The 19,729-nt window shown below is 38.5% G+C and overlaps 1 protein-coding gene across 3 annotated transcripts in view; it reads right to left on the reverse strand.

Moving 5' to 3' along the window:
• Positions 1 to 18,903, reverse strand: part of pde9aa (phosphodiesterase 9aa) — a 19,388-nt gene extending 485 nt beyond the window's left edge. The window contains exons 1-18 of one of the 3 annotated variants that reach the window (XM_058082508.1): positions 18,600 to 18,903; positions 14,109 to 14,179; positions 13,447 to 13,524; positions 12,975 to 13,018; positions 11,934 to 11,988; positions 11,521 to 11,591; positions 9,539 to 9,623; positions 8,778 to 8,838; positions 6,623 to 6,697; positions 3,716 to 3,802; positions 3,191 to 3,295; positions 2,864 to 2,946; positions 2,203 to 2,359; positions 1,720 to 1,833; positions 1,470 to 1,574; positions 1,234 to 1,362; positions 473 to 568; positions 343 to 406 (exon numbers count right to left, since the gene is read on the reverse strand). In XM_058082508.1, the coding sequence (XP_057938491.1) occupies positions 356 to 406; positions 473 to 568; positions 1,234 to 1,362; positions 1,470 to 1,574; positions 1,720 to 1,833; positions 2,203 to 2,359; positions 2,864 to 2,946; positions 3,191 to 3,295; positions 3,716 to 3,802; positions 6,623 to 6,697; positions 8,778 to 8,838; positions 9,539 to 9,623; positions 11,521 to 11,591; positions 11,934 to 11,988; positions 12,975 to 13,018; positions 13,447 to 13,524; positions 14,109 to 14,179; positions 18,600 to 18,662 (1,530 nt within the window). In that variant the 5' untranslated portion in view covers positions 18,663 to 18,903 and the 3' untranslated portion in view covers positions 343 to 355. Of the gene's footprint in view, positions 1 to 342; positions 407 to 472; positions 569 to 1,233; positions 1,363 to 1,469; positions 1,575 to 1,719; positions 1,834 to 2,202; positions 2,360 to 2,863; positions 2,947 to 3,190; positions 3,296 to 3,715; positions 3,803 to 6,456; positions 6,532 to 6,622; positions 6,698 to 8,777; positions 8,839 to 9,538; positions 9,624 to 11,520; positions 11,592 to 11,933; positions 11,989 to 12,974; positions 13,019 to 13,177; positions 13,260 to 13,446; positions 13,525 to 14,108; positions 14,180 to 18,599 lie in introns of those variants that run through there. The other 2 variants (XM_058082506.1, XM_058082509.1) reach the window with 2 other exon arrangements.
• Between the last annotated feature and the right edge of the window lie 826 nt (positions 18,904 to 19,729).

The following is a 19,729-nucleotide window of genomic DNA, read 5'->3' on the forward strand; positions in this document are numbered from 1 at the left end:
GCTGAGAGTTCCGCAGCAAATTTCATTCTATCTCAGTGTAATGGCAATAAAAACATGCTTAATATATTGTTGATATTGTTCAATTTACCATGCCTAAAATCTTTGAACTCTGTTTTACACAATCACAATATTAGTTGATCTTCAGTCAAGTCAAGTCAAAAAAAGAAGTAAATTATGTTGATATGGTATCAGTATCGACAATACTAGCCATATTTACAGTGGTACCTCTGTTTTAGTTAATAATTCCTTCCACACGAATTTAAGTTTTGGCGAAAATTGTAGTGGAAAACCGAATCAACACCAAAATTTTCAACATCGCCCACCACCCCTGCCATGACCTACCATTCCACAACTTTCATTTCTTCTTTCCTCCCATCGTCAGGTTTTCATTTTTCTTTTTCTGCACCTGGAAGGAGCATGCAACAGTTCAAGTCTGCGTGATAACACATTATTCGATCCAAAATCTTCCAACCTCATTCATGGCATCGTCGATCTGTTTGAGCTCTTCGTATCGATCTCTCGACTCTCGGAGGGGTTGAACCATTGCCTCTTCTATCTGGGGGAACAGCTGATGCACACAAAGGCAGGTATGAGCGTGATCGTCAAATATCGGTCCACTTGTGTCAGCATCATGGTCACTGAGACTGACAGCAAGTTAACTTGCAAGTTAAATTCAGAAATAATAACATAAAATAAAGGTTATGAATGAATTTGTATTTGATTTGAGTATCTGATTCCAAAGCAAAAGGTGCTTGGTGGAGAATCCTTGGTTGGCAAACACAGAGGTCAGAGGTCAGAGGTTTCCTGGAGTTGGTCACCAAGGTGGAATACATCGTGAAAAGAGCTCCAAGAATTCGTATTCACCATTTCTCTGCCTCCAATCAGTTTCAGTCCACTTGATGCCAAAGAGCTCAGTTTCCTTTCCTCCTGACAGTGCTCCCAACTCTTTTCTGTTTTGTTTTGTTTTTTTTTGTCTCTCTGTGCTCTACTAAACCTAAAATATCTTAAAAATTCTGTTCATATATTTGTAAGTTGGTTCAGTTACAAAATCACCAGGGATCAATGACCTATTTTCACCACTCTACATACTGTATGTCGAAGCGTAAATAGTGTACCTGTACCAAACCTGTACCTATTGGACGAGAGTACTGAACTACAAGTGTGAACAAATTGTGTGAGCAAGGCACCAAATCATTTTGAGCCGAGATTTGTAACATGAGAAAAATATATCACCTTCATCACGGTCTCAAACATGGGAATGAGGACGAACTTGATGAAGCCAATCTGAGCTGTTGGTTTGGTAACCTTTTCTCTATCCATAAACGGAGCCACGGGAAGCCCTTCAGTCTTCTCTCTGTCGCTCTGAGCAGTACAGATGAACAACATGATCATTAAGAGAAAGATACATTCCAGTAATAAAACAACAGTATCACAGATTGATGTACAGTAAATATAGAAAGGCCCCTCACCTGCATGAAGTACTCCTCCAGCAGACAGTCAACCCAGGGCTCAGCCACCTCCATGGGCCGCACTTCATTGGAAATGTCACAGCACTTTATTAGCACCATCTTCAGCTGCACAGTTCACAGTGTCAAAAGGTCAAAGGTTGTCCTGTGAGCGACTGCGTCATTTGTCAATAAGCATCATCTTCACTGGCAGAAACGCATCCCGTGCTGATGATTAATGATTCATTCTTAAAATAAATAGTTCTGCTCTCACGCAAGTGACGTGCTCCTCATCTGTGTAGTCAAAGCTGTCCACTTTTTGCTTGAAGGACTCCAGGATCTCACCGTGCCGTGCCATATCTGTGGCCAGGATCAATGTAATGGTTCCCTGGCACACACAGATATTCATATGATATTTACATATTTTAATAAGTTATACAGTTATCTGATGGTGGAGGCGGGGCCGGTAGCATACACAGTGCAGAAGTGTGTAGTATACCATGGTAGAAATTGTATTTTTATATTTGCTTTATTGGACTTTTCATAAAAAGTTCAGTAAAAATCTTGTCTCATCTTGTTCTGGTAGATCCAATATCGAGTATTGTCTCATGTCTTGTGACACTCAGACCTATTTTTCATTGATATTCTGCGTTTGTCTGTCAAATTTTATGCTGTAGTCGTTTATTACAAGAGGAAGTCGGTTATTATGACAGCATGACAACAAAAAGTAACACGTATAGCTGACATTATTGCTGACCTGTCGAATCTGCTTGAAGGCTTCCGGATCAAAGTTTGAGAAAATGTTGCTGTCAGGTTGAGAGAAGATCTGGAAAGCCACAGCGCAGTGGTGATTCTCCAAAGGAGAGATGTCATTATAGCGAACGGCTAACTCGGTTCTGGCATTGATTTGGTAGCTAAAACACAGGAGAAAACAAAAAAAACTGAGAAATGAACAAACATAGAGTCGATACTATGATGCAGTTTTAATAAAGGAGACATGAAATAAGGTCAAATGATGTATAGGAGACTAACACACTCTACCATTGGGAGTGATTCCTTAACATTCACCCCATTTGCTTGTCACACCAGTGATTAATTACAGGGGGTGCATGGAAACATTTCATTACCAATATAAATAAATATTCTCATTCAACTTTTGGCCTTAATCATCTTTGGTTGTGTTATGATGGATGTCATATATATTATATTTATATTTATATGTAAAAAAAAAAAACTTATGCCATTCAAGCTGTGGCTTGGTAGTACCATTAACATACCACCTCCAGATGCCAAGCTGTATTACAGTATTTCTACATACATTTTATGCACAAACACAGCTCAGCGTAACTGAATAAAGCCAAAAGAAAAAAAAAAGTTGCCAAGATGCCAAGTATACATTGTATTTCTGTGTGCCTTACGTGTTGTTATAACCAGGGTGGTCCAGATCATGACACACAGCAGCCGTCATGAGGATCAAAATGTCCACCTGAGTGAATTTCTCCTGAACACAAACAAATATGCGCTTGTACCAAGAAATACTGTACATCTTTTCGTCTCACACCAAAACTAAAAGTAATCAGGATATAGTTATGAAATATACATTAATGTGAAGTGTTTGTTCCATTCCTGTCTGTCACACTTACACGTTTCAGATCATCCAAAATAATTATTATGACAATGACAACACAACTGAACACAGTTGATGTGGTATTATTCAAACTAAAGTATAAGATAAAATATATCACCTGTAGGCTGCAGAGGCAGATCATACTGTACATCATCTGGGTGACACAGAAGCAATGACGAAAGTTGTGGAAGGGGTTATTCCTGTAGTTGTCATGAATACAAAGCTATGAAGAAACACAAATAGGTTTGAGGTTTGAGTACCCTTAACACAAAGTGCCATTTTATTCATGAAAAATAATAGCTCATTTTTGAAGGATGATAGTTGGGAGTGACCAGGATGGATAGGATCAGGAAGGAGTACATCAGAGGGACATTACATGTTAGAGGCCAGACTGAGATGGTTCGGACATGTCCAGAGACGAGATAGTGAATATATTGGTAGAAGGATGTTGTGTTTAGAGCTGCCAGGTAGGAGGCATAGAAGAAGACCAAAAGAGAAGGTTTATGGATGTAGTGAAGGAGTACATGAGGGTAGTTGGTGTGAGAGAGGATGGAGGGGATTGGTTTGCTGTGGTGACCAAAGGAAGCCCAAAGAGAAAGAAGAAGTTCAATTGGACCATCGGTAGTGTTTTCAGGTGACTCACCAGCCATCTCTTCAGTGTAATGGGGTTTATGTTGAAGTCTTTGACCAAACCCAGGTCATGGTACATATGTTCCAGACAGCTCAGCATCTGCAAGAGTAAAATAATAAATCTGTCATAGGATGTATTCTGTGCACTTTACTGTACAACTGTCCACATGTTCATCCATCCATTTTCTGTACCGCTCCTTTGCAGGGTGACGGCGGGCTGCGGCCTATCCCGTGACAGGGGCAGAGTACACCCTCGCACAATGGCAGGACTGACACATATGGAAACAGAGAACCCGTTCCCAATGACCCAAACATTGGGCTGTGGGAGGAAGCTGGAGTTCCTGGAGAGAAGCCATACAAACGTCGGCCGGAGCAGAAAATATTTTATTTAAACCCAGAGCCTTCTTGTCAGGAGGCAAGCTGTCTGGCTACCTGTTGATTTGTTAAACCTCTCATTATTAAAAACTTTGGAGGCCATGAGTAGGAATTTCTGCTTTTGTTTTTTTATTTTTTTTTTATTTGGGCAAATATATGAAACATTACAGTGCATTTCTTACATCAATCAAAATATAACTTTCCATTATTTACATATGTATTCAGCTTTCTGATCTCAAGCCCAAAAGGAGTAGGCTGAAGCAAAAGCTTATAAATGCCTACGCCTTTTTGCAAGATATAATCATGTTCATGCCACTGTCTTGTTTTCCCGTTATTATCATTGTAATATTATTATTGTTATTATCATCATTATCATTATTGTTATAATCTTTATCATTATGACCATCATTATAATCATCGTTAATGTTACCATCTCCATCATTATAGTTAACAATTTTTGGATTTTAAAAAATTATTTAATTTGACAGACTTAATTTGACAGTGCTGTAGCATTCCATCTGTTGTTTTCTGAAATCTGCAATATTTGTGCTTTTATTGTCAATTTATTAGTTGTTCATGTACTTTTGAGTTTACCTTTATGTTTCACAAACCCTTTCTTGCTTCGGTTGATATTTTTTTTTAAAGTACAATCTCACATGCGACTGTATAGTTATTTTTTACATTTTGACAGTGTATTCACATGTAGGACCTAAAGTCCTATTAAAGGCCGATTAACTACAATTTAAATCAATTATCTACATAACAAAGAAGTCTCTATATAGGTGAATTTAACATCTTGGAACAATGGGGAGCTTGAAGAAGACCTTTCAAAACCAGGATGTGCTTGTCCACATCAGTTGGCCACATGATGGCAGTGTTTACTTACCCTTCCCCCTTTCCTCAGCAGTTGAGTGACCTGTTATACTTTGATTGATTTGGAGCGCTTTCTTTCCACCAATAGGTTGGCGGTGTCATGCTACCTTGCCTGCAGATACTTTTGTTTTCAAGTGGATCCCTTTCCTTTCGTTCTGCACCAAAAGTTCAACCAAATAAAGGTGACTATCACTGATCACAAGTCTGATCTAACTTGAGTTGAAAGGGAGTGCCGGTGTGACTGTGCCACCTTGAACCCGGCATATTAATTTAACGTAGACTCCCAAGAGATGAGAGATCACAGAGTACTCAATACATGAACATTTAGGTTAAGAGTCTTGGTGTCGACTTTGACATGCACATTATCTTTTGAAGCGTATCAGTAAGACATTACATTACTTCACTCACTACAAGGTCACTCCACATCCCTGACCTCATTCATACCTTTGACCAACATTTCACCCATTGTCTCGCTTTTAGGCGTTTATGCAAGCTCCCACTACATAATCCAATTTCCCCTATTATTTACAGTAACTTGTGTTCACCTGGCTGCAGGTATGGAGGTGGGATTGTAACAAAGGTGATTGTGGAAACTAGTGCTTCTGTAGCCACACACAGAATCTTACACTGATGTTGTTACATCATACATGTATGCTGTACATGCTTTATCATCACTTATTTAGACATTACTGACGTACAGTGAATAAGATGTCATGCTTAGATTTTTTTTTTTTTAATTTGTAAAACCAATTTTTAGAATATTTAATTTTAGATTACAATATAAACCTGAACTGGAATAGGGCAGGGTGGCTACCGTACATCGGAAACACTTTAAGATACTTTTTTAACAGCAAAATATGTGATGGACATAGGACATTATTTTCTAAACAGGCTAAAACCAACTCATGTTGATGTGCAATAAAATACTAATACCAATACTAGTATTTAAAAAATGTGTCACAGACCATTACCAAAAAACTAATGGTCCCCAGGCTGCACTTTGGACACCCCAGATCTACAAGGTCTACATGGTCTTGGTATAAAAGAAAAGGGAAGACTTGAACAGTGACTGCAAATGTGGAAATGTACATATCTTTGCTACTGGATAAATGTATATGAAGATGTTTGAGTTTTAGCAGTAGAGGAATACCAGCAACATTGGAAGGCAAATGTTACATTGTATGCAATTATGACATGCTGGTGTGCTTTCTTGTTTTCCACATTTGTTCATGTGGTTTGAATTGCCTTCGGTTTTCCTAAAATTGATTTTTACGAGCTTTTAAGCTGCAATTCTGCGGGTTACATAGATGTGTATATTGATGTGAAGTGTTGCACAGCAGTTACCACAGCAACACACATGCACCCCGTTTGCCACCGGTATTGCCGTCTGGCCATTTTAAAAGGTTAAGCATACAGTATGTGAGCATACATTGATAATCAATTTGAATTACGCAGCACGGGACAGTCAGTTTCAAATGTTCAATAAATCAGATAAAACAATCTCACCTCATTGGGCTCCCACTGCCAAGCATCGAATGTAGGCAATCTAAGAGCTTCTACTGTCTCCTTAGATAAATGATACTACACACACACACACACACAGGAGCAGAAAGGAGGGGACACAGGAAGAGAAGAAACGGGAGATGAGGTGGGGTCAGTAAAGAAATCTTACCTCATTGGCCTCCCAGAGCCAGACGTCAAAGGCGGGTTTTTTGAGGGCATCTATGGTCTGTTGTGACAGCATGTACTGCAGACAACAGAGCTCCCAGTTAACCCTGATGACCTCTGCCTGGCCTGGGGGCACGGCACTACAAAACACTCAATGATTTCATGTCACCATCAGGTGAGAGTGTGACTTGTGAGACTGCATGGATCACATTGATTGTACCAGAAGTTTTTCATTCTTGTCTCGTTTTACAATTTCTCACAGGTGAATGTGAATGCATCATTCGAATTTCAGTAAATTCCACTAAGTAACCCTGACAAGGCACACCTGGTGAAGTGACAACCATTTCCTGGTGACTACCTAATGAAGCTCATTGAGAGAACACCAAAACAAAAGGAAAAGGTGGCTACTTTGAGGAGTGCAAAATATAAGACGGTTATTTCTCACTCTTAAGTTTCTCAAGTACATATTTCCACATGTTCATTCATAGTTTTGATGCCTTCAATGAGAATCTACAATGTAAATAGTCATAAAAATAAAGCAATGTATTAGATATTAATTAAAACACTAGAATTATTAGAATTATTAGAATTGGCCCCTATAAGTGCAGTCATGTCTGCAATGTGGCCCTCCCTGAAAAAGAGTTTGACAACCCTGCTATGAAATATAGCCAAGTTTCACCTCTATTTGGATTTTATTTGCTATGCAGTGATTTCATAATATAATTCTGTCTGCATGATGCAGAAGCAGGTCAACCTCTCAAAGCAGAACATGAAACGGTGACTACCACTTGGCCGAGAGATACAATAACCCTATTCACTGAAGCACTAAGTAAATAATTTTAGCGTCACGTAGCATAATAGCATATTTCCATAGCAGGCTTTGAACTGAGCTGATTATCTTTACTCCTGTAGTAATATCTATATTTGATCCCTTGCTGATTTGGTCATTTCCCCTTTTACAAAGATAAACAGTCCATGATTTGTATTTTTTTTGCCAGGTACACAATAGCAAAGGGACAGGATGTGCAGAAAAATAAAATAAATGAGTATTTGATCCCAAAATAAAGAACAACATGTCTTAGTATTGGGTGGAGAAACCTTTGTTGGCAAGCACAGAGGTCAGACATTTGCTTTAGATTGCACACATCTAAGGAGGGATTTCGGTCATAGAAACAGTTCTAATGCAGAATGTTTCCACTTCAAAGCAAAGTGTGTTAACTAATGCTTTTCTTAGTAACTGTGTTACCAAACAATCTTGAAAACATTAACCAGATTGTCCCTTCAAATTACAGGCTTCTCACAAACCGTGAGGAGAGCTCTTGCAGAGAGCTCCAGAGCAAGGGCTGTTATGTTGTATTTCTTCCATTTATGAATTACTAGTGGCCTCTTTCTCACCAAGCCTCTGTCTTGTCTTGTAGTCCAGGCTTGTGCAGGTCTACAAACATGTTCCTGAGATACTTTGACAGCTCTTGTGGACCTACCCACGGTAGAGAGACTGTTTTTGTCTTCCATCCACATAAGCTGAGTCAAAAGGGACAAGACTGATTTCTGTGCTTCAAGAGCCGGTCTGACTTAAAATGTTAGTTGGATCATATACTTATTTCCCTGAATTAAATACAAATAAACACATTTCTGGAGGTGATTACCAGGAATGGTAATATTAATAACGTGATTAACTCAATACAGCGCCCATCCATCCATCCATTTTCTATACTGCTTATCCTCACTAGGGTCGCGGGCATGCTGGAGCCTATCCCAGCTGTCTTCGGGCGAGAGGTGGGGTACACCCTGGACTGTTCGTCAATACAGAGCCAATTTTTTAAGATGTTATTTGTGGGGTTTCGTTTTTTTTTAGCTATGGTCATGAACTTTTGACATCTATGACATTCACTCATTGTGAAGTTATTGTATTTCATTTTTTAGATTATGGAGGTAATGAGTGACAGCTTAAAAACTCCTTTATCACCCATTCTCCTTATGTCTTGGCGGAAGTCACAAGTAAATGTGCAAGCAATGTCAGTTTCTTATTCCTACTTTATGTAGCTGTGCTACATTATGTTTTTGCTATGAGCTCGCTCTTATCACTTTCAATAAAAGTGCTTTCAACTCGACTCCACTAACAAACAAACAGTGAATAAACAGAGTAGGCGGGAGCTTACCTTGGGATAAGAAGGTACATCCCGGCGAGGAGTTAGCTTCTTAATGTCTTCCAAGAAGTTACTGCAGAATCAACATACAGGGGACACACATTGATATTAATAATAAAACTGGTAAGAGATTATATCAATTGAATTATTGAAATGCAATGCAATGCACAGCATCTTTCTGTATCATCACTGGTGATTTCCTCAGAGCTGTGGAGGAGGCAACCAGGATGATGACGAGTGATGTGAGAACCGACTTAAAAAGGTGCAAACAAGGCGGAAACAATACAAGATTTCCATTCCTTCTTTCATTATGGGGAACGTGAGGTCTTTGGTGAATAAAATGAATGAGCTGGCTACACTGCAGAAAATGCAGTGGGAGTACCAAGCACATGGCATCGCATGCTGCGTCTGTATCAGGTCCTCAGAGATGTAAACACAGATGGAGATCATGTGATTTAATTCTTGGTAAATAGAAGGGCCTGAGGCTAACTGTGTAAGTACTACTTATCATTGCAGCAAATTACTCATCAGTGTTAGCTGCCGTTACCTTTACTTTTACCATATACTACAGTGTTTGTATCAGTTCCCACGGTGGCGAAACCCAACATAGTGGTTGCTATATGTAAAGCAGGCTTTCTGTGTGAAAGCGTTCACACTTGACCAAACAAAGCGCATTAGCGCTCCAAATGCACCGTGGTCTGTTTGAACTGTGTGAAGATAGCCTGAGTTTGTGATCTTTTGCCAGAACAGAGTGACAAATGTTTTGTGGTTACCTGTTGCTTCTGGATGCCATCTCCTCACGGAGCTTCTTGATGTCATTGCGACATTTCTCTATCTCCACCACCTTCATTCCTTCCACTGGAGACAGACACAGGAGGTCACTGAGCAGCATGAAGAAGTTGCTTTGCAGATTCATTACCTTAGTTACAGTGTAAACTGAATTTTCACAATTTGTTCCAAAAACCTAAGGGGTAATTTCTCCCATGAGAAATACCGTAGATCAAATTAATCACTTCCAGACACCCAATAATGTAACAAAAAAATGCATTTTATGGAGATGTATCATTTCCATGGAGAAAACAGTATGAAGCATTGACAATTGGATGGAACTTGTTGATATGGACTTTCCGTACATCCTGGCAAGATTGAATTCAAGAGTTTCCCACCTTTGCAAATATTTGTGGCACCTGCAACTTTCTTTGGCCCCATAGTCGGTTATTTAGCAGTCAAAAAATGCATGGACAGTAAGTAGGCAAAATGTAGAGTGCTTTGTTTGGGCACTTCATTTTACAGAAAAACACAGTACATGCCAAACGATTAGTTTATTAAACGCAATATTGCACAAAAACGGACAAAATTATATCTAATTTTGATTAATGTGTCATGATATGCTAATGCTGAGTGTGGTTTAACGAGAGTAGAGGAGGTTATAGTACCGAAACAAGGCATTAAACAAAAGTGCTAGAGGCTCCAATACCCAAATAAATCATACAGCATCCATGTACTTCTCAATCTCATATGGCAGAGCAGAGGTAAGCTCCAACATCTCTTCAAGCTCGCATTCGCAAAAGGTGACCATAGCGACCAAAGTGATGAGAGGATAGATTTGTGTGTGGGTGCCACATTGTTGCCATAGTGACCAGGTATCTAGGCAATGGCTTTTGCATCAGAGCTGAAAACTACAGCCATTTGAGTCTGGATAAGTATATCATCAAAACATATTTTGTGTGATGAGTGAAAATCAATTTTTAGCCAGCAGGTAGCTGACAAAAAGTACATCCTCACTTCAGTTCCTTATACCCCTACAGTGCCATCGTTTTTCAGATATTCACACAAACGATTCCTGTTGTGACCTAGCATTACTGGATGCATTTCACAAATAAACACCGATCTGTGGTGCCAATATCATTATCGGCAGAAAAAATGTCACTGCTATGATTTAATATACCGGTATAATTTTGATACAAATATCGGCCCACAGCGGACATTCTATTCTAACTAATCAGGGTTCAATGTTCAAAAAGTTCTAATAGGTTAGCAGACCACATAATCTATGTAGTTCCAACTTATCTAGTACACCACATCATAAAATGTCTTCACAGCCAGCACTGCAATAAAGTACTTACATCATAATACTTTTGTAATAGTGAATAATAATAGTAATAAATGGCTTATTTAGGCCGCACAGTGCCCTCGTGGTTGGCATGTTGACCTCACTCAGGAGCTGGAGTTCAAACCTCTCAGCATCCGTGTGTGGAGTTTGCATGTTGTCTCTGTTGCGTGTGTTTGGGTTTTCCTCCCGCATTCCAAAAATATGCATATAAGATTAATTGAGTACTCAATTGTCTATAGGTGCAAATGAGAGTGTGAACGTTTTGAACGAGAAAACCCACGCATGCACAGGGAGAACATTCAAACTCCACACAGAGATGTCCGAGGGTGGAATTGAACTCGGTTCTACAAGCTGTGAGGTCTGCGCGCTAACCACCTGACCGCCATGCAGCCCGGAAAACTGAACTTCTTTTTCAAATTTTGCCCAAAATCCACATTCCTTAGGTAAGACATGAACACACGTCCCTTTACTGTACATTCTAAAGATATAAAAACAGCTAAAACAAAAAAAAGGCAGCTAATTAATGCACATAATGGGTCACACCTATTCCACCTACAAAGCCTGTTATTAAATTATTAATTGGATTTTTGGAATTAATTAATAACAAAAACTAAAGTACAAACGTATAAGAAAAATACTTACACTCTACCCGCTTTTCCAGCATCGCAAGACGGTTAGTGACTTCAGTCTTCAGCTCATTGATTTTGAAAGCCCTGCAATCACATAAAGTTGATTACAAAGTGCAAACAAAATGCACAAAATTCATTTTATATTCATCTGGTTCTATCACTGCAGTTTATGTGACACACATTGAGGCTGCATGTTTGTTTGTGCAGTATTCTTTCGTCTGATGCCCTGTTGCATTGCAGCAGCCGACTCTCTCCCGTCAACATCAAGTGTTCTTGTTACTTGTACTTGACAATTTTAACAACAGCGATACCCTGTCAAAATCTCAGTACGTTTGACTGGAGAAAATAAAAATGACTGTTTAGGATCAGAAAAAAGGTCAACACTGCCATAAAAAACGCACACACAGACACAAATCATCTGCTTACCTTGAAAATTGCTCAGCAACTTGCGTTAGTACATTCTGGAACAGTTCTTCTTTGTCTGAAGAGAGAAAGATCAACATAATATATTTTAATAGTACTGCCCATCAACAGTACCAGTAACCTTGTAAATTTCCCCACTGAGGGACGAATAAAGTTATATCTAATTGAAATCATACTCACTATAAGTTAGACTCAGATTAATAAACAATTTTTTTGGAGTTAATCAATCAAAGCAATAGATGTCAAAACTATTGCGTGAAAGATGTTGGTCCCATCCGATTTCAGATGAATATGGACCATATGACAGTTGGAGAAACCTCACGGGAATGGGAACAGGCCAAACCCACTAACAAAGGCCTCCCATTGGCTAACGGGCAAGTGTTCAGAGTACAAAGTTCAACAGTGCTGAACAATAATCAGCTACGAGAAATTGTAAAAGAAAAAATAAAGTGAAGCGATATTGTCACCTGATCATGGCTTGTACTTTGTGTATTTCTACATTTTGCTTTGGAACCAAGGTCAGGGCGGTGAAGAGTTGTGTTGTTAAAAAAGAAAAACATCAAATGCATGCAGAGGCGGCATACAACATTCGACAATTTGGTCTATGAAAAGAATAGAACTGTAGCTAAATGTCATATTTCTCTGCCTTGATTTCTAAGCCCATGGCTGACCCAGCCTTTTGTTTTGTTCAGACAGCAATTCCACTCTGAAATTATTCCTATGAATATGATCAATATGAAACATTAACATACAGCCTTTATTGCACTGTATAAGAATGAACTACAACCAGTGTTGGTGAAATTAACCTTTAATAAGTAATTATAGGTATGAGTTACTTTCCCCCAAAATAATTGAATTAGTAACAGAATGACTCCTATATAAATGGAATTAGTTGCAATTGAAAGTAATTGTCACTTTTTTGAAATACTATTTGGTGTGTGCCAATGGGGGTTTACCAAATCTGTTCACAATAGAATGTTGCTTGTGTTTTGTGCACTGGGAACGACACGTAAATAATGTGAATGTCGTAAAACCAAAACTCACCAGCAAGCTGTCCTCCAGTCATAGGCACTACTCGGTACGGTGACCTTTAACACATACAAACAGCGTGAAAAGTCCATGCCTGTACAAACTATATCTACTAATTTGGGAATACAGTACTCAACAGACCCCTGGTAATTTTCCTTATTAGATGATAGGCCTCTGGTAATTTTCCTTTAAAGGGAAAATTACCAGAGGACTGTTACCTAATAGTTATCACTTTCTGTTTTGTTTTGGTTCCTGCTGTGTTTTGTCTTCCATGACTCATTGTAACATGGTCCACACCTGGTCCCATCATCAGTACACCTGTGTCTTGCCCTTGCCCCTGTTTTTATATGATTTGGTTTGCAAAAGATTTTTACAAAAATTATTACGGCCTGACATAAAGAGACAAATACAAGTTATATGAATATATATATACACACACGTATATAAACCTTATAATATGATCTTAAGGCATGAAAAAAGGTTGAACCTTTCTGTGTTGTGTGGCATGGTGGGGTCAATAGACACCATGGCTCCAGAAGAATCCAGCAGAGACAGGTTTGTGTTCCTGTGAAGAGACAAAAACTGTTTTACTGGAAGCCCGGTGTAGGTCTTTGAGATCATGAGAACCCACATCACCCCAGAGAGAAATCTTCAAAAGTGGACTAAATTGGAAGATTTTATTGATTTTTAGTTAACCATCAATGCACCTGCCTCCTATTCTTATGAAAGAATGTAATGATATGCATTGTTTACTTGGTGTCACATCCTGAAGGAAGCATAGGTCCTCTACATTTCTGCATGAAATCACATCAGAGATAAAGGAAAAGCCAGTGACGGTATGGATAGCCTCTTTGGATTTGAAAGGCATTTGCTGGTGAACCTATAGATGAACACTTGTGAACACTCGTGTGGCACCTTCAGCTTTTTGATATAGCCCAATTTAGCAAAGGTTTGTCATGTTTATTCTTAGGCAGTGTAGCATTGCTGCTACATGATATGTTTTTTAACCTAGAGTTTGAAACAAACAAACTACAAAAAGAAATGTGAAACTACTAGCATAGTTTAAAGATAGATACAAAATTGTATTATGTGCAAAAAAATAAAATTAATTTGGAATGAATGAATGAATGGAATTGAAAATGAAATTACCTTGGCACACCCAGGGCTGTACAAAACAACTCCTTGATGTCACATGGGCTGCAGAATCTACTGAATACCACCTATATGGGGGGTACACAAAATATTCAATTATATAAAGGAATGAAAGCAAACATTGGGGATATAATAAATTGCGAATGTATCAAAGTCATACTATTTAGTTAAGTATTAAACTTAACTAAAATCACCAAAAAAAATCACAGCCGAAGAATAGGTCACAATAAAAATAATACAAAAATGTTGGTGATTAAATGCTTCTATAAATATTTTGTGAATAACAAACAATATCTCAGGTAGAATTGATACCGTGGCGATGATATTTGGCCAATACTGTCCAAGTGTGTGCAGGGGAAGAGTGGCGTTTAAAAAAGAATGAAAAGCAAAAAGCACTTCTGGAGTCTGGCACTGGCAGTCAGTCCAGGTGAATGTGACAGGCATGGGTGGTCATTGCTTGACAGTCAAGATTGGATGAGGCATCACACCAGCTGCTGACTTGGGGCAAGAGAGATCAAACACCCTGGACTCAAGGGATCAATACCAACATGATGGGATTCATATTGTTCAGTTCTCTATGGTTATGTTGTGTTGTTCATATTATTATACTGTTGATATTATGTTTACACTTTGTTAATAGAGATGTCCAGGCCAATACTTGCATACAACTGAGATAACAAATCCTTTTGGTATCGTTTTTTTTCTGCCAATAATGATATCAACGCACAATAGTTTTACCCTTGGGTTGTAATAATCCGATTTGCATTGACTGTAAAGTGTGAAGTTTTGCTCCATCTGAATAGTTGATTGATGATGATAGTTGTTTACTACCTCACTGCACACTATGCCAAACAGGAAACAGACAACTGAAATAAGACTGTAAAACAGCAAACAAGGTGAATACTAAGGAAAACCTAAACCAAAGTCCAACCTGTCACACAGAACATGACATAAAGTACTTGGTATGTGAGGGGGTAGAAAGGTGTCTTCTTTAAGTACTTTTAATCTAATATAACACCAAGGAAGATCACACAGAGTCATGTAGTACAAACCGTATATAAACAGTATTTATGAAATGCATCCAGTGGTATCACAGTAAAAGAAGCATAATATGTTCATTACACTACATGATTTTAACAGCAAACTGCTGCCAATATTAGAATCGGTAATGAAGGGCTGGACACCACACTGTGATTCAAATGTCGCTCCCTCACGATATTGTGTTTTTTCCTGAAATAATGAATAAATAATCACTGTTTCATGGTTGACTATGGCCTATTGTTAGTCAAAAATAGGCATCTGTAATATTATTAGACTTACATTATATTGCAGTACCTATCACACTGCATGGAGATTGGCTATTACTGTACTGGCCCTGTATTTACTTGGTAGAGGATTGATACCAAAATCAGCAGTATCGCCCACCCTACTTACCAACTGACCCATTAACAAGGGAGAGGTGAACCCCGGACTGGTCACCAGTTAATCACAGGGCACATGTAGATAAAAAACATACACCCTCACATGCACACTTATGGACAATTTAGTCTTCAGTTTGCCTAACATGCATATTTTTGGAATGTGGGAGGAAATCAGAGTATCTGTAAAAAAACCCACACAAGCATGGAGATGGACATGCAAACTTCTCAGAGCGATGTTCCAAAGGAGATACCAACCCAGATCTCCAGATTGTGCTAACCACACTGTCACCGTGCTGCCCCGCAACCGAGCCATTGTAATGCAAATAGATTTTCATTGCACAATGTTCTTTCAATTATTAAACACAATTCAATATTAATATCACAAGCGCCATGACATTTTGACCAGAATTTTAATGGCTGCTGGAAGGGACCACGTGACTAAGCGATTATCAATTGTTAGAATAATATCAGGAGTCTGCAGTGCTTATATAACTGCAAACTTGGAGCTGCAGTCAAAGCATTAACACATTCACAGTCTATCACACACTTGTTTATTAAGTTAGTAAATACACAGGACTTGATGAAAAATGTCCTATGTGCCAATAGATGGTAGTGGATCTTGAGAGTGGCGTGGGAACTGGTGGATGACCAATGAGCGGAAAGTAAATTGTGTGTAATTCTTGTGTGTATATATAGGTTTTCTTTTAAAAACTGCTTTCTGTACATCTTAGTCCCATTTCTGAGCTTGGCTATATAAACCTGGATCATGGAAGTCAGATTCAGCAGAGCATAAAAATAGCTATTGCACTTAGCTTGTTGCTGACTCTAGTTCTAGCTGGTGCTACAAGTGAAGAAACAATTACATTCTTAGCCACTGTACCTCATTTAGGGACATTAGTTTAAATGCAGCCAGCACTGACCGCATTGGTTTTTAATGGTAGCCTCGACATGTTGTATTTGTCATCCTCAATACTTAGGTACAGTACATTCAAATTGCTTAATTAACAGAAAGTGCACTGTACCTTTTTTTAGAAGAGGAAATGCTGAGAGATAAACACTCTTGGTGGAATCCATAAATAAGACCAAACACAATAAATGCATAAAGCACATTATATGGCCTTTTATGAGCTGCCATTGCCCTCCATTGGTTTATAATGCAAACAAGGTACTGGCTGTGCTCACAGCACTTGTGTCTGGTCAATGGATTTCTGGATTGCAAACCTTGTATATCCATATCTTATGTGTCAATGCTCTCTGGGTCATAATGAAAAGTCAAGAGCAAGTATGGCATGCGATTCCATAAAATTCAAGCGTTTTGTTTGTTTTTGTGTCCTGCTGAATTGTTTTGAGCTGTTCAAACTTTTTCCACCTACAGGCGAATCGAGATATACAGTACTTATATATTTACATATACATTTTTTCTGTTATATGTCCCACCTATGAACAGTTTAGAGCAGGGGTGTCAAAAGTGCAGCACACGAGCAATTTCTGGCTAGCATTTTATTTTTTATTGGCCCTTGGCATATTCTAAAAATAAATTCAATGAATTATTCATCAGATGCACAGTGGGTGAGTGGTTAGCGTGCAGGCCACACACCTACAAGACCTGAGTACGATTCCCCGTTTGGGCATCTCTATGTGGAGTTTGCCGACCACACAGAATTGCACCAATGGAGATTCAAATCCTTGATCACCTGACTGTAAGGCCAACATGCTCACCACTAGTCCACTGTATAATCATGATTAGCAAATTAGAAGGAAATCATTCAATGAGCTTGATTTTTTTATTTTAAGTCAAAAGTGCTGGTATCAATTTTGGTATTGGAGTGGCGATACTAGAATATGTACTTAGTATTGACCAATACCAAAATATGCAGTATTGCAGACTGAAAAATCCAAAGCATGCAGAGAATCTAATGTAAATATGTTAAAAGATTATGTGACAGCGTATTATCAATATTTAAACCTTTACTCATTACTTTTTTTTTTTTTTTTACCAATTTTTGCTCATTTTTATTTTAGAATGAAGTATAAGTATAGTTTGTAAGTCAGCTGGGATAGGCTCCTGCATACCCCTGCTACTCTATTGAGGATAAGCGGCATAGAAAATGAAGGGATGTTTGATACAAACAACTTAAACACTGTATGTGATGTGTCGCATTTAAATATCACAATGATACCAGACATCAGTCCCGGGCCCGCTGTGGTGTAGTGGTTAGTGTTCTGGACTTTGGAGCGGACACCTTGGGTTTGAACTTCCACTAAACATCATTGGCCATCATCTTTGGTATTCGGTAGGAAGGGAATCCGGTTTTTAAACGCTCAAGCCAAAATCAGTATGCAGAGAAAAAGATCCGCTGCGGTGTCTCCGTAATCAGGAAAAAGCCAAAAGAAACAAACAAACAAATACCAGACCTCTGTCTCTGTTCATAGATGACTTCAATTATTCTTAAAATAAACTGTATCACATATTACAGACGTCTTGACCCAATCTATAAATTGCTGAGTGAAACTATAAATTTTGACCAATTTGTCAAATAATATTTGTAGTATTTACTCGGTGCCGTAACAACAACAAAATATGAAAATAATCACTTACAACACCAATATCCACTCTACCAATGTTACACTAAACATAAATTGGAAAAATTAAGTAGCCTAATGTATAGGTGTGTGTTTTTTTATTTCGTCATATCTATAATACAAAATATATTTTATATTATGTATATTTTATGTTGTTCTTTTATTATAGATAATTTTGGGTTTGTGTTTTGTATTTTTGTAATTCATTACTATTGATGATACAGCTATGTAATTGGTCTACATGAAGACTTGCTTCGTGATTGGCTTGTTTTAATCAATATGTAATTGATTGTTACACACTGTTATTTCTTTAAACACATTTTTTTTTGATACAGTATTTTAGTTCACGCACGTTTTTGTATTTTCTGGACGTATTTTGTCATTTATGAGCACAATAGGTTTCTATGGCAGCCGCGCGTGCTATTGGTCAACTACATGGAACGATTGCTTCGTGATTGGCTTGTTTTACTTCTTCTTTTCATACCTTCTGGATCCTGCCGTCCACGTCCAGGTATATGACCCTGTAGGACGACGAAGCGGAGCCCATGATAGCGTCGCTCCTCAGCGGCGTTGGTGGGTCGCCCCTCGGTCTTTGCTTGGGAGTCTTCGGTCCTCGCCGACGCAGCGCTTTGACTCTGTTGAGGTGACAGTGGAGTTAGTTTGCCGACATGTGGAACGCAAACAGTTTTAGTTGTCCGCCTCTTTTCCCCTGACTCTCTGCTCTTGTCATCTAACCGCTTCTCATAAAGCTTGACCAGGCGCGTCACCGCCTCCCTCATTTACTACAGACCTCTTGCGCGCTCCCGAACGTGAGCCCGTGCTGCAAACAACAACACATGTGACATTGTATGCGGCACGTGCGCTATACCAGTACTTCGGTTTTCGTTATTAATCTGTTCCAAAGGGTTCGTCGAAAGCTGAATTTTTTCCCCATAAGAAATAATGCAGATTCCAGACAAAAATAATAACACCACACACATTTGACAGAGAATAATTCCAGGTTTATATTAAAAACAATGTGAAATATATATCAATGACGAATGACATGAATAATTGAGCATTTAGTGACCAACATTCAATCTGCTAGCATTATATCCTGCCTCTTCCTGCTATCAGTACGCAAACATAACACGCATGCGCATCAGCTAGTTCTTGTCAGCTAACAATAGCAAACTGGCAAATTTTAGCTACTGATATTAGCTAGCATTGAATGTATAGTCGTCCCTTGGCACACAATATTGCAACTTCACTGTATTACGTTTTTTAAAATACATTAATTAAATCCCAGCCATTTTAGATGATTTTGATTTTTGGCCATGTAAACATGGAACCTACCAAAAGAAATATGACTAATCTTTCATCAGAAAATATTTTTTTTCCATTCTTCAGTAATTAGGAGTAGAACATAGGTAAGTTAAAGGAAAGGTTTTTGTATAAGTTACATTTCAAGCATCACTTTCACTTTGATACAAACGTTGTGCTTTTGTGACAGCTCCAATACCAAAACAACTGCACCACAACATAAACAATACAAAAACGGTTGTTTAAAACCACAATAACACCATATAACAACATGAACTATTTACATTTTTCACATTTGAAACACAGTTTACT

Source organism: Doryrhamphus excisus, chromosome 9 (assembly GCF_030265055.1).
Source record: "Doryrhamphus excisus isolate RoL2022-K1 chromosome 9, RoL_Dexc_1.0, whole genome shotgun sequence".
Lineage (NCBI taxonomy): Eukaryota > Metazoa > Chordata > Actinopteri > Syngnathiformes > Syngnathidae > Doryrhamphus > Doryrhamphus excisus.